The 13,567-nt window shown below is 48.1% G+C and overlaps 1 protein-coding gene and 1 long non-coding RNA gene across 10 annotated transcripts in view; one reads left to right on the forward strand and one right to left on the reverse strand.

Annotated features, from left to right (window-relative positions):
• The first annotated feature begins 1,116 nt into the window (after positions 1 to 1,116).
• LOC116096834 lies at positions 1,117 to 5,403 on the forward strand. 3 transcript variants are annotated; one of them, XR_004121127.1, is made up of 6 exons: positions 1,117 to 1,222; positions 2,195 to 2,544; positions 2,971 to 3,097; positions 3,188 to 3,291; positions 3,655 to 3,736; positions 4,610 to 5,403. It is a non-coding gene; the product is annotated as an uncharacterized LOC116096834 (long non-coding RNA). The 3 variants fall into 3 exon arrangements; XR_004121126.1 differs by lacking the exon at positions 1,117 to 1,222 and having other exon boundaries at positions 2,036 to 2,544; XR_004121128.1 differs by lacking the exons at positions 1,117 to 1,222; positions 3,655 to 3,736 and having other exon boundaries at positions 2,036 to 2,544.
• A 4,051-nt stretch (positions 5,404 to 9,454) lies between these two features.
• The window catches only part of Srrm1 (serine and arginine repetitive matrix 1), a 33,483-nt gene continuing 29,370 nt past the window's right edge, over positions 9,455 to 13,567 (reverse strand). For all 7 annotated transcript variants that reach the window (XM_031379048.1, XM_031379045.1, XM_031379046.1 and 4 more), the window contains 2 exons: positions 11,697 to 11,906; positions 9,455 to 10,408 (listed from right to left, as the gene is read on the reverse strand). In XM_031379048.1, the coding sequence (XP_031234908.1) occupies positions 10,301 to 10,408; positions 11,697 to 11,906 (318 nt within the window). In that variant the 3' untranslated portion in view covers positions 9,455 to 10,300. The remainder of the gene's footprint in view (positions 10,409 to 11,696; positions 11,907 to 13,567) is intronic.

Raw genomic sequence — 13,567 nt, forward strand, 5'->3', positions numbered from 1 at the left:
TCGGGAAGCCAAGCCAAGTAGACAAACCAGTGTAGACAGGCCAACGGTCAGCTCGGAGACACAGCTCTGTCATCAGGCAGCTGGGCTCTCACATCCTCAGGCCTTGGGTCCACAGGCTGCTAGCAGTGGGGCTGTGAGGAACGAGTAGGTGCCCAGGTGCGTGGACACAGAGGTTTCCGTACTACCCTGTCACCTCCCACTCTCCTTGAGGCCTTTAAAAGCCTGCAGCTGCCAGCACTCAAGAGAGGCTGTGCCACCGGACACTGTGCATGCTTGTAAGCCCAACACCAAGTAGGCCAAGGCAGGAAGAGGACTGCTTTGAGCCTGAGCATCAAGACCTTGGGTTGGGAGTGTAGCTAAGTGGTAGAATGTTTGTCTAGCATGCACAAGGCTCTGTGTTCAAATCCTGTCCCAGGTTAAAAAAAAATAGAACTGAGTATAATTTTATACTTCGAAGCTGCAGGCACCAAGATCAAGAGTTCAAGGCCAGCCTATTTTGCAGAAAATCCTATCTAAAAACAACTAAAATCCTGTAATTTCAGATACCAGCTTTTGTTGTTTTAAGGGAACTCCTCAGAGAGAAGGCGAAAGTGTGTTGGTTCACACGTGTAGGCATCAAGCCTCCAAACAGGTTGGAGAGATGGCCCAGTGGTTAAGCACATTTGATGCTGTTCCGGGGAGCTGAGTTCAGTTCCCAACACATCAGCTGCTTCAGGGGGCCAGCACATCCCATCTTCTTTGGCCCATGGACTCACATGTAGACATGTGGATGCCTACACACGAGCATACACATACACAGCCCACATATAATTTAAAATAAAATAATGAAGAAAAAGCCCTTCAGGGCTGGAAAGATGGCTCACTGGTTATACTCACTGGCTGCTCTGGCGTAGGACCTGGGATAGGTTCTCAGCACCCATGTGGTAGCTTGCAACTGTCTGTAACTCCAGTTCCAGGGCATCTGGTACTGTCTTCTGACCTTCGAGGGCACTGTGTGCCCATAATGCACATACAGACACACAGGCAAAACATCCATACATAAGAAACACCACCTTATCCCACATGTGAACCATGTGAATGACATGGCGACTTACATCAGCTTTATTGCTCACTTGTAGGGCACTTTTTAAAAAGACCTGCACGGCCCTGGGTTCAAGTCCTCCCAGTACAAAAACCAAGAAGAAAAAAAAAAAGACTCTTGTGTAAACTCCCCAAATGAAAGGTAAAGACCAGCAGCGGAGGGGGTGGGGGAGCCTGGACAAGCAGCCTGTGCCCTCTGCTCCCTCCCTGAGCCCATGAACCTAATCCCCACTGAACAGGGTTAGAAATCCTGTAGGAGCCTTTGACAGAGGGGACAGGCCGGGCGCTGGTGGCACTGGTGGTGCATGCCTTTAATCCCAGCACTTTGGGAGGCAGAGACAGGCGAATTTCTGAGTTCGAGGCCAGCCTGGTCTACAGAGTGAGTTCCAGGACAGCCAGGGCTACACAGAGTCTCGAAAAACCAAAGACAGAGGGGACAGAAGTGGGGTTCTTCTATGAGTGATCGGAGCTCTCTGTAGCTGGCACTGGGGATGACCCAGGGGCACACCCACGGTAGTCAGTGCTAAGCCCTCAGCAGAACCTGGAGGGAGCCCAAGGGAGCAGGGGCTGTCACAGTCCTCAAAGGGCTCTCAGAACAGTGCTAGAGTCAAGACTGGGGACACACGGCCACGCCCAGAGCATGCTACCTCTGGGACCACCCACCAACAGAGGGGTGTGGGCCACACACTTCCCCACCCGCCAAGAGGGACTCAGGAAGGTTTGTGACCCTTCGGTAAGGAACACAGTATGCTGGTGTCCTTGGGCTACAGTTTTCTGTAGTCCAGGGATGAAGCTGCTGCCCAGAGAAGGGACTCTCAATCCCAGCGGGAGGGCTGGGCAGCCATTGGCTCCCTTGCAGCTGTGGGGAGGACGGATTCAGGGCAGGACCGAGGCAGAGAGGGCCCGTGGGAGGAGCTTCCCAGACAGCCTTCTGTCTGGCTGATGCCAACGCTGGGGTCAGATGATGACAGATTTCCTGCTGAGCCCTCTGGAATGTTCAGCACTCAGCAACGACAGTCCAGAAGTTTCTGTTTCCCTGGAAGGCTCTGAAAGGAAAGTTCTAGATAAAGACTCCTGGTTTTGTTTTTGTCCTCTCTCACCCTGCCTATTCTAGGGCCTCCACTGGGGTGGAACAATGGCTCTGAGACCCTCGGCCACTTCCTGTCTTGAATCTCGCTCGCATTGGCATTGAAGAAGCCCTCATCTTAGGTTTCACAGACGAACGGCAAGGCACACTCGTCTCCGAGACCCCTAGTTTTCAGTTACACGCAAAGCATCACTACATTCTACAGACGAGGAGACTGAAGCCGGGAGAAAGTTGACTCTGGCCTGGGAACTAGTGGCGTTGGTTCCCAAACCCATACCTTTAGCCTCCCCATCCTTGCCACGCCCTTCAGTTTCCAACAATGCCGCAAGAGGGAGTGTTAGGTGACAGGAAACAGGGGAACATAGCTTGGTTTTGAGGTATGAAAGCAGGGCCTGCCTACCCCTCTCGTGCTTGCTTTTGCTAGAGTCCTCCCTTCCCCCCAGGACTTCAGTTGCCTTATCTTGTAAGAGCAGATAATTATAGCAACTGCTCTCCAGGGTTGACGTGTCAATGAGAAGAACTGGTCATCTGTCACTCGCTTGGTGCACAGTGAGCAGACGACACTGAGCAAAATGAACAGTCCTGTGTAGTCACAGTGATCACTTGAACGCGCAGTATCCCCCAGAGGCTCATACCTTTGAACACTTGGTGTCCAGCCTGGGGGAGGAGGTTGTGAAACTTTCGGGGCATTACACATATAGGCCACTAGGGACAGGCTCTTGAAGGCCACAGCCTGGCCTTGTTTCTAGTTTGGTGGGGCTTCCTGATCCACCAAGATACAAACAAGCCACTGCCCTCGGTAGCTTTTCATCCAGGTACGACAAAACCTTCCTCTGTGGTGGAGCAAAGGTTGCTGTGGTGACCAGCAGACCCCTGATGCCTTATCCCTGTAGCCGCAGCCATGAAGTCAGCAGACATAGAGACAGCCAGGTGTGTGGCAAGGGTCGGAGAGGGGTGGAGAGGGCACCAGCCCCCAACCTGAGGACTCATCCGCTCCCTCTGCCTCCCTTGAGTTCACAGAAGGAAGGGAGACTGAAAGCAGAACTCCATGACACGATTCATGAGGCCATCCCTCGGAGATGTGGGGCTTTTGCGTGACACAGCTTTCTGACTCATCCATGCCTGTGAGTTTCCCTGCACTGTGCTCCTGTCAGGAAGTCTGAAGAGCCCGTTGACCTACCAAGCTGGACTCTGGGTGGGACCTTCTTTTTTCATTTTGGGGTGTGGGTGTGAGCGTGCACGTGTGCACACTCATACTTCTTTTGTTTTTCGAGACAGGGTTTCTCTGTGTTGCCCTGGGTGTCCTGGAACTCACTCTGTAGACCAGGCTGGCCTCAAACTCAGAAATCTGTCTGCCTCTGCCTCCCAAGTGCTGGGATTAAAGGCACGAGCCACCACTGCCTGGCAAGGTTCCAGCTACAGCCATTAGCATGGGAAAGTCGGGTGGCTGGAACTTGAAGAGTCTGCTGACATCCCATCCCTTTCAGAGCAAAGAGCAGTGAACTAGAGCTGGATCCCTGGTGCTCAGCTGCCTCTCTGCATACAGAGCCCCAGTCCTGCCCCGTGGAGGTGGGTCTTCCCACTTCAAGAAATGTAATCAAGGAATGAGAGCCTGCTTGTGAGGAACTGAGGCCTCCTGACAGCTGCAGCGTGAATGGGGGTGTCTGGGTCCCCAATGTCAGTCAGGCCTCGAGCCTTACCCTGAACATTTTAATAGTATTTCATTATGGATGCATCCAAGACCAGAAGCCACTACCACTGACCTAGATCTCCAACCTCCTGCATTGTGTCAGGTCTTGTCAATTTGAGGCAGGATAGCCATGCAATGAAAATTAGGGGGCCACAGGAAAGACATCTCCCATGCTAGGCTGTTACTGAAGTCAAGGATTCCATAACAATTCTGACTTGTCATGAAGGCTGCCTGCATATACATGATGTTCCGCCCATTTGCTTGTTTGTTTGGAGACACACACAGGTTTTCTTTCCATACCCCTGGCTGTTCTGGACCAGCTCTGTAGACCAGGCTGGCCTGGAACTCACTCTGTAGACCAGGCTGGCCTGGAACTCAGAGATCTATTTGCCTCTGCCTCCTGAGAGCTGGGATGAGAAGGTGTTTGCCACCATCATCTGGCCCCTGATATTCCTTTTATGTAGAGATATTTAAAACTAGAATGTGAAAAGATGGGGCTGCAGAGACAGCTCAGTGATAAAGAACGCTTGTTCCTCTTCCAGAGGACCTGGGTTCAATGACTAGAACCTACGGGGCAGCTTACCACTTCCTGTCATTCCTGTTCCAGGAGAGCCAACACTCTTTAAGTGTGCACATGGTGCACAGACATACATACATGCAGGGAAAAATCCATACACGTTTAAAAAAGATGGCAAGATGGCAAGGAGCCTGGCTTAAGGCCTAAGTATGTATGGCCTTTTGTTCTTTCCTAGATGCAAACTTGAAGTATTCCAGGAATCTCACAAACCAGACTATGAGAGAGAGACCCTGTATACAATGAAAATATGTCTCAGCTTCCTTGAGTCACCGTGTGACCCATGCTCCTCCTCAGCACACTCCAGAACCTGCCCTGTCATCTTCACGGCTCTTATCAAACATCTAAGACTTCATAAGCCCTCCAGGTCATGTACACTCGGCCACTGGAAGAACACCGAGGCGGATGTTCCCTCCTGAAGAGCCCTCATGGCACACGGGTGTGTTCTGTGGATTTCCTCAGCACGCCCCACCCCCTCTCTTTCTCCACCCATGTCCCTGCCCCATCTCTCTCTCTGTCTCACCTCTCAACTCTGTGGTTTTCTTGGATGTTGGGGAGGCAGCTCAGCATGTATGAAGCCCTGGGTTCAAGATCCAACAACATGTAAGCCAGTCAGTCACAGCAGCACGTTTGTAATCCCAACACCCAGGGAGGCTGAAGCAGGAGGATCCCCATGCATTTGGGGCTACCCTGAATCAGACAAAGGCTCAGCATGGTGACACACATCTTTGATCTCAGCACCAGGGAGGCAGAAGCAGAAAGACCTCTGAGTTTGAGGCCAGCCTGATCTACACAGTAAGTTTTAGGACAGCTAGGGCTGCATAATGAGACCCTGTCTCAACAAAACCAAACCAAACCAAAAAATAAAACAAAAACCGCCCCAAAAGATAAATGGTGAGTGAGCAGTTACTTCAGAAGAAACCTTACCCCGAGTTCAAACCCCAGATTTGAGATAAAGTGGAAAGAATGGGCTTTGAGAAGTTCTCTGACCTCTGCATGAGCACTGTGGCACACATAAATGCACATTTACACAGCATACACGGATGTAAATGCACTCAACAATAATACAAATAAATAACATCTGCTAGGCATGGTGGCACATGCCTTTACTTAATCCCAGCTCTTGGAGAGACTCATGAAAGATATCTGAGCTGAAAGGCAGCCAGGTTTACATACTGAGTTCCTGTCCAACCAAAGCTACATAGTGAAACCATGTCTCAAAAAAACAAACAAACAAACAAACAACAGGGCTTGCTGAGATGGCTCAGTGGTTGATAGCAATGGCTGCTCTTCCCAATGGACTGGGGTTTAATCCCCAGCAACCTTGTGCAACAACCTATAAACTCCGTCCTAGGAGACCCAATGGCCTCTGAGGGCACGCACACAGGGGGTACAAATATACAAACACAGGGGCTGGTGAGATGGCTCAGTGGGTAAGAGCGCTGACTGCTCTTCTGAAGGTCATGAGTTCAAATCCCAGCAACCACATGATGGCTCACAACCATCCATAATGAGATCTGACGCCCTCTTCTGGTGTGTCTGAAGACAGCTACAATGTACATTACATGTAATAAATAAATCTTAAAAAAAATACACAAACACATACGCATTCAAGCAAAACACCCATCTTTTCCCTTTCTCTCTCTCTTACACACACACAGTCTTTAGAGGCTGAGGCAGGCATGTCTATAAGCTCAAAGCCAGCCTGGTCTACATAGCTTATCTTGTCTTAAAACAAAACCAAAAACAACTAAATAAGACAAAAATAGCAATAAAAGAAAGAACTGAGGATGCTCCTGGTGGCTTGTGAAACTGTCCTTGGCCTCTGTGACTTCAGCTGACAGTCTTTTTTTCTTTTTTTTTTTTTTTTTATGATTTATTTCATATATGTGAGTAGACTGTAGCTGTCTTCAGACACACCAGAAGAGGGCGTCAGATCTCATTATGGGTGGTTGTGAGCCACCATGTGGTTGCTGGGAATTGAACTCAGGACCTCTGGAAGAGCAGTCAGTGCTCTTAACCACTGAGCTATCTCTCCAGCCTCCCAGCTGACAGTCTTAATCACACATCCACAAATAGCCAATAGCAGCCCAGGCTCCAGGCTCTGTCTCCCCGCTCATGTTGACTTTACCCTCAGAGGGAAACAGTTTCTGGCAAGAACTGAACTGCTGCGGCTCCGGCTGTGTGCTGTCCTAGGAAGTGTGGAGTCTTCCTCCAGCCCTGCAGAAGTGAGAGGGCTCCTCAGTCCATACAGGCCTCCATTGGTGTACTCTCTTGGCCAATCACAGGCTCTGGCAATGGCTGCATCCAACCCTGTGACTTAGAAGAAATGCCTTGTGGATGTAATCCCTTCCCCCAACTGAAGCTGGGCTGCTGTCTCCCAATTCCATGAGACTCCAATGGAGTCATACGGCTATGAGGGAGGTGGGGTGGACGCTGGCAAGCATGTGACAGCCATGGCATGTGGTAGAGATGGCGGGACACTCAGGTACAGGATACTTCCTGCCACCTAATGTGGGTTGGAACCAAAGTTTAGAGGGAGGGATGGGCTCTGTCTGATGGACAGAGCCCAGGTCCGCTCAGTTAACTTCTCAAGTAGTGGTGAGTTTCCTCATGGTGAAGTTATGAACTGCGGAGACCTGGGTAGAGCTGGGTGACATTCAATAGCCAGTTCCTCTGGAAACCCAGGGAGAGCTTCTGAGAACCGGGGAGAACCATCACTGCTTCCAGGGCAAAAACAAGGTGAGAGTGTAGGGAAAGGAAGTTTCCAGAGGGGATGGGGTGGGGTGGGGGAGTGCACATGCACGCACGCAAACACACACACACAGGAACTGAGTTCAAGGTCATCTTTGGCCATGCAGCAAGCTCATGGTAAGCCTGGGCTATATGAGACCCTGTCTAAAATAGTAATAAAAAGAAAATGGAGCAAGCACTGGCTTCTTAGGACTCCAGAGTATGGCAGCTCACTCTGTGGCCAAGCAGGGACTAGGCGCCACCCAGTGGACAAATCTGAGGACAGCTGGGATTAGGAAAGAATGTTCCTATCAGAATGGTGCCAAAAAAATTCTGGGCTTTGCTTTGTTGAAATTTGCCATTTGATAATGGAATTTTTTTTTAAAGATTTATTTATTTTATGTGAGTAAACTGTAGCTGTCTTCAGACACATGCCAGAAGAGGGTGTCAGATCCCATTCCAGATGGTTGTGAGCCACCATGTGGTTGCTGGGAATTGAACTCAGGACCTCTGGAAGAGCAGTTGGTGCTCTTAACTGCTGAGCCATCTCTCCAGGCCCCCCCCCCACTCCTTTTCTTTTGAGACAGGAGCTCACTATATTGTTCCGACTGGCTTGGAATTTGCTATGTAGATCATCAGGCTGGCCTCCCACTCATGCTGGGCTGGAATACATTCTCAGTGAATGGCTATGATGTAGTGATATGCGTGTCTTGCCTTATGGTTTATGCTGATTCGCTGCTTAATTTATGAAGCCACTATAGAAGTGATTCTAAACAGAAATCCAAATTCTAGTAATTCCTGTGTTCAGAAGTGGGTCAGGAAGCTTTTAAGACTTGTGACACTGCACTTGGCCCAAGAGCTGCCACGGACATAGGGTCAGGTAGTGATGGCTGAGGCAAGAGCCTTCAGGATGAGGACAGTGCTGAGTGGAATACCTCCTTTGCTTCCTTCATTGCGTGCAGTCAGTGCTGCCCACTGAGCGGCTGACTGGCCTTGCTGGCGTAGACTTGTGCAGCTACCATTGAGTTCACAAACACAACCGACTCTGGAAGGACAGTAGAGACTCAGCTCGGGGAGATGGCCCTTCTGCTGTTGCCTAAGTACTGTGGTTATAGACATGTGCTAACACCTCTGGCTCGATTTTTGAGAATAGGGTCTCATGTAGAGCCTGGGGTTAGCCTCTAAACAGCTCCAACTAGCGACAGATCCAAGGACTGCTCTAGTCAGGTTTCGGTTGGAAAGAATAAAAGCTCATGAGTTGCAGGGGTCAGTCACAAATGCTCCAAATGTTGGGCTAAAATAGGCAAATACTCCAGTGGTGGTCACTGGTTTATACTGGGAGTCAGAATTCTAGACGCTGAATACCGCTTTTCCTGTGTCACATGGGTTTAGTTTCCACCTGTTAACACACGGAAGAACACGGAAAGCTCTGCACATGAGACTATTCCCAGTTCTGGAGTCCTCTAGGAGTGTCTTCATTGAGTACCTTGTTTCCTTATAACTCACTGTAGATTCCATGTAAAACCAACTCATCACTGCTTGTCTTTTTATTTAGTTTCTTGAGACAGGGTTTCTCTGTGTAGCCCTGACTGTGCTGAACTCACTCTGTTAACCAGGTTAGCCTATTTAAGAGATCTACCTGCCTCTGTCTCCTGAATGCTGGGATTAATGGAGTGCACCACTACAAAAGGCTCCCGTTTTTGTTTTTCTTTTTAAATTTCACGTGCACTGGTGTTTTGCCTGCATTACCTGTGGTTGGTGGTTGTGAGCCACCATGTGGTTGCTGGGACTTGAACTCGGGACCTTCAGAATAACAGTCTTCAGAAAAGCTCTTACCTGCTGAGCCACCTCACCAGCCCCAGGGCCCAGATTCTTAATCCAGGCGTTTCTGAAGGGCTTTATGGGTTTGAACCTAGCCCTATTGAAGTCTTAAGTGCCTGTGTCTTTTGGTTAAAAGCCATAAACAACAAAATACCCTCAAGCTTTCCTGAAATTCAGATGTGGGCATTTTGTACTCTAGTTTCATCTGTCAGAAATCACAATCAAATTTACCCATGTCTGCAGACATTCAGCTCAGACTATGTTCCATCTCACTCTTCAGGCCCATCTCTGAGTACCACCTGGGAGTGTGCCAGGCCCTCCACACCAGAGGGAACCAACACCGTGCCCTGCCTTAACCAGCCTCTGCTTTTGCTGGTGAATAGGCCTCACTGGCTTTCCATGCTCCAAGAACACACCACACTCCCCCCTTGCTCACATTTTTGCAGTTAGTTAATAAAGTGAGTGGCAATGTTCTTAAATTTAGAAATTTATTCTGTTTAATCCACAAGCTTTATATAGCTTTAGTTAAAAAATAAAATAAAATAAAACAAGTGAAACCAAGACACTGTCCAGGCCCTTCCAGCCTACCAAATACATGAGCTCTTCAGTTGTGGGTACCAATTGGAAGAGTAAGGAAAACCATGAATGGGAGCTACCAAGTTCCATAAAACAAATTTAACTGAAGGGTCCGTCCTGGGTCTAGTAAATTACAAAAGAGGAAGAAAGGGGAGAAGGAAACAAAACAACACAACCTGAAGGAGAAAACCCAGAGTTCCAAATCAGCTTAGGAGCTGTGCCACAGGGCAGCCGCAGCCCTAGTGCTGGGATCCTGCCACACAGCAGACGCCACAGGCAGCCGGGCGGTCACTCACGCACTCCAACCTCTGTGGTACTTCAACAGTGGTCTCATTTCTGGGCAAGCTTCCAAACCTATACAAGGTTGGAAGCATAATTTACATGGATGCTAAGATTCAAGAGAAAAGGGGGGGGGAACCCAACTCTTGGGAGAAGTAAGGGCATTTAAAGGAACCACAAGAATGCCAACAATATTCAAACCCCCTTTTTTAAAAAAGAGATTTTTTTTGTTTTTGGCTTAAAATATTTCACTCTAAATGTCAATGGAAGAATGTCACTAATACACCATGGACACCTTTGTAATGTAAATCCATGCCCCCCCCTTTTTAAACATGGTGAACTTCAACCTAGCAATTATTACAACAAATGTTATAGTCTAAAGCTCAAACACATTTTAGCAATTTTGAAATTGAATTGAGTACAAACCAAATAAAATTTACAACGTAACAAACATGTCCACTTAGGACTGTGGGGACACTTGAGCCTTCCGCATGGATCGCAGGGCCTTCTCCCGTAGGTGCCTCTCTAAGTCATCTAGGTTGTCATCTTCAGCTTCACTCTCGGTCTCCTGAAAAACAAACCCAAAGCAGGCAAATATTAAGTCTTGAGACACCGTGGGAGATGAGTACGGACCAGAACTAAACACAAAACTGCACAGCTCTGCAAACACAGAACCACCCAAAGCTCTTGAGACATGGTTGCTTTGTAGCCTAGGCCTGTTTAAATTTGTCATGGTGCCAAGATCAACCCTGAGCTTCTGATCTTTTTGTGTCAACCTCCCAAGAGCTAGGCTTACCACCATACCCAATGTATCTAGAGCTAGAAAATCAAATCCAAAGCCTTGAGCGTATTAAGTAAGTCCTCAACCAACTGAGCTATATTCTCATGCTTGCTATGCAAGCGTGAGGACCCAAGTTTAATCCCCAGATGGCAGCACACCTGCAGCGCCCAACTGCTGAGAAGCTGGTCTAGCTGTGGTCCAGCAGCCTATCTGAAAGAGTGAGCCCCAGGCAAGACAACTTAGGAAGCCTGCCCCCAACCCTGATGACTTGTGTCCTATCCTAAGGAATTAACTCTGCAAATTGCCCCGACTTTGTAAAGTGCAGTAAAATATGAGACAGACAGACAGATACCAATGGCCTCTACATACACACAGATGGATGAACACACACGGACCCTGCCATGATTAGTTACTTGGGGATGCCCCCACTTATGTCCATTTTGTGAGGTGTTTTTTTTAAAAGATAGATAGATAGATAGACTGATTGACTGATTTAATGTAAGTACACTGTAGCCATCTTCAGACACACCAGAAGAGGTCACCCGATCTGTGAGCCACCATGTGGTTGCTGGGATTTGACCTCCAGAAGAGCAAGCAGTCAGTGCTCTTAACTGCTGAGCCATCTCTTCAGCCTGTGAAGTTTTTTTTATTTTTATTGCACTTATTATATGTATCTAGGGGTGTGGCTCAGTGGTAGCATACACACCCAACCCACAGCAAAGGCCTTGTGCTCTGTCCCTTGAAAGTAGTTTTAAAAAGTTGAAACATGCCGGTTGGTGGTGGCACATGCCTTTAATCCCAGCTCTTGGGAGGCAGAGGCAGGCGAATTTCTGAGTTTAAGGCCAGCCTGGTCTACAGAGTGAGTTCCAGGACAGCCAGGCTACACAGAGAAACCCTGTTTTGGAGGTGGGGGTGGGAGTCGAAACATTCCAGCATTAAGCATTTTCAAAGCTATTTGTATTCTTTTCGATTCTGGCAGGTCACCAAGAAACATCAAATACTACACAGAGAAACAGGCAGTTGCTAGATAAAGCACAACCACTTCTCAGACAGTAGACAGAGGCGGTGTGAATACCTTCCTGGGCTCTGGTGCTGCTGCAGGCTCTTCCTGTGCTGATGTGGTGGCGGCAGCAGAAAGAGCTGCAGGGGCTGCAGGAGCTGGGGTGGCTGCGGCCACAGCCTTCTCCTTCTTGTGTTTTTTGTGCTTCTTGTGTTTCTTATCCTTCTTGTGTTTCTTGTCCTTCTTCTTCTTCTTTTTCTTTCCACCTCCTTCTTGATCAGAATTCTAGAAACAGGGAAATAATTAGGGTGACTAAAATCCCATTTTTTGGCTCAAGGGAATCTTAAATGCATGTTTCACAGTAGTGCAAAGACAACTGCCACCAATGAGGGCATTTTCACAGAAGTGAGACATACACTAAAGCCAGAGTCCACCCACAATCAGTTGGAATCTCAATGCTGACTGACTCGTACAGTTTCTAGCTTCAGGATGTGGGTGGGTGTCCACAGCTGGGGTCCTGAGCTAACACAAGCTGCCTTAGCTCCTGACCATGAGCGTTCAATCAGTAGCAACTATAAGCCTCTCACAACACTTAGCTAGCACACAGCGGGATTTCAATTCGCAGTGCCATGAGCCCATTCAATGCCAGGACAAAGACCACACACATTTTAAGAATGGGAGTGGACTCTCTCACTCCTTACAGAGATGTTCCTCTTATAGGAGTTAGTTCTTCCCATCTACCATGTGCATCCCAGGGACTGAACTCAGGTTTTCAGGCCTGAATTAACTGAGCCATCTTCTAGCTCAGATATTCCATTACAACAGGGCAGCAGCTCCATAAGCCCTGTAAGTTAAGCCCTCATCTAAGTAAGACACCTGTACTGGCTGGTTTTATGTCAACTTGACACAAGCTGGAGTTATCACAGAGAAAAGAGCTTCAGTTGAGGAAATGCCTCCATGAGATCCAGCTGTGTAAGGCATTTTCTTAATTAGTAATCAAGGGGGTGGGCGGGGGGGGGGGGGGGGGGGGGGGGGGGGGGGACCCCCTTGTGGGTGGTACCATCTCTGTGCTGATAGTCTTGGGTTCTATAAGAAAGCAAGCTGAGAAAGCCAGTAAGAAACATCTCTCCATGGCCTCTGCATCAGCTCCTGCTTCCTGACCTGCTTGAGTTCCAGTCCTGACTTCCTTTGGTGATAAACAGCAATGTGGAAGTGTAAGCTGAATAAACACTTTCCTCCCCAATTTGCTTCTTGGTCATGATGTTTGTGCAGGAATAGAAACCCCGACTAAGATAATACCGAAACCTATCTTTGTATCTATTGAACACCATGGGTCACTCCAACTGCCACCAGCAGGCTCCAAACTCAAGCAGACCTACAGCCAGACCAAGTGACCCAATACAAAATAATGTGACTGGCTCATGCAATTCACTGTTTTTCACTGTTTTTTACTGTTCAACAGCCTAGAAAGAGAGTCAAATCCCAATTCAAAATACAGTTTCTATTGAACATTAATCACTTTCATACAACAAGATTCAAAGATTATTAACTGGTGGGGCAGTGGCTGTGCACACCTTCAATCCCAGCACCTGGAAGGGGGAGGCAGGGGCAGTCTGATCTAGAGTTCCAAGGGTGCACAGAGAAACCTGTCTTGGGAGGTGGGGGGATTTAACTGAACCACTATATTCTAGATACTGTTGTTACACTAAATTTATATAAATTATTTTAGCTGAGTCTCACTTGAAACTTCATTGTTTTTGAGACTGTGTATAGCCCAGGGTAGCCTTGAACACCAGCCGGCTTCCTTTTCTGCTTCCAGAATGCTTAGGGTTAAAGGCATATGCCACAACATTGGGTTTGAAATTTTCTTTCTTTCTTCTTCTTTTTTTTTTTTAAAAAATAATGCTCTTTCTCTTTTTTATTTTTAAAGATTTGTTTATTATCAT

This window comes from Mastomys coucha, unplaced genomic scaffold, assembly GCF_008632895.1.
Source record: "Mastomys coucha isolate ucsf_1 unplaced genomic scaffold, UCSF_Mcou_1 pScaffold18, whole genome shotgun sequence".
NCBI classification, from domain to species: Eukaryota; Metazoa; Chordata; class Mammalia; order Rodentia; family Muridae; genus Mastomys; species Mastomys coucha.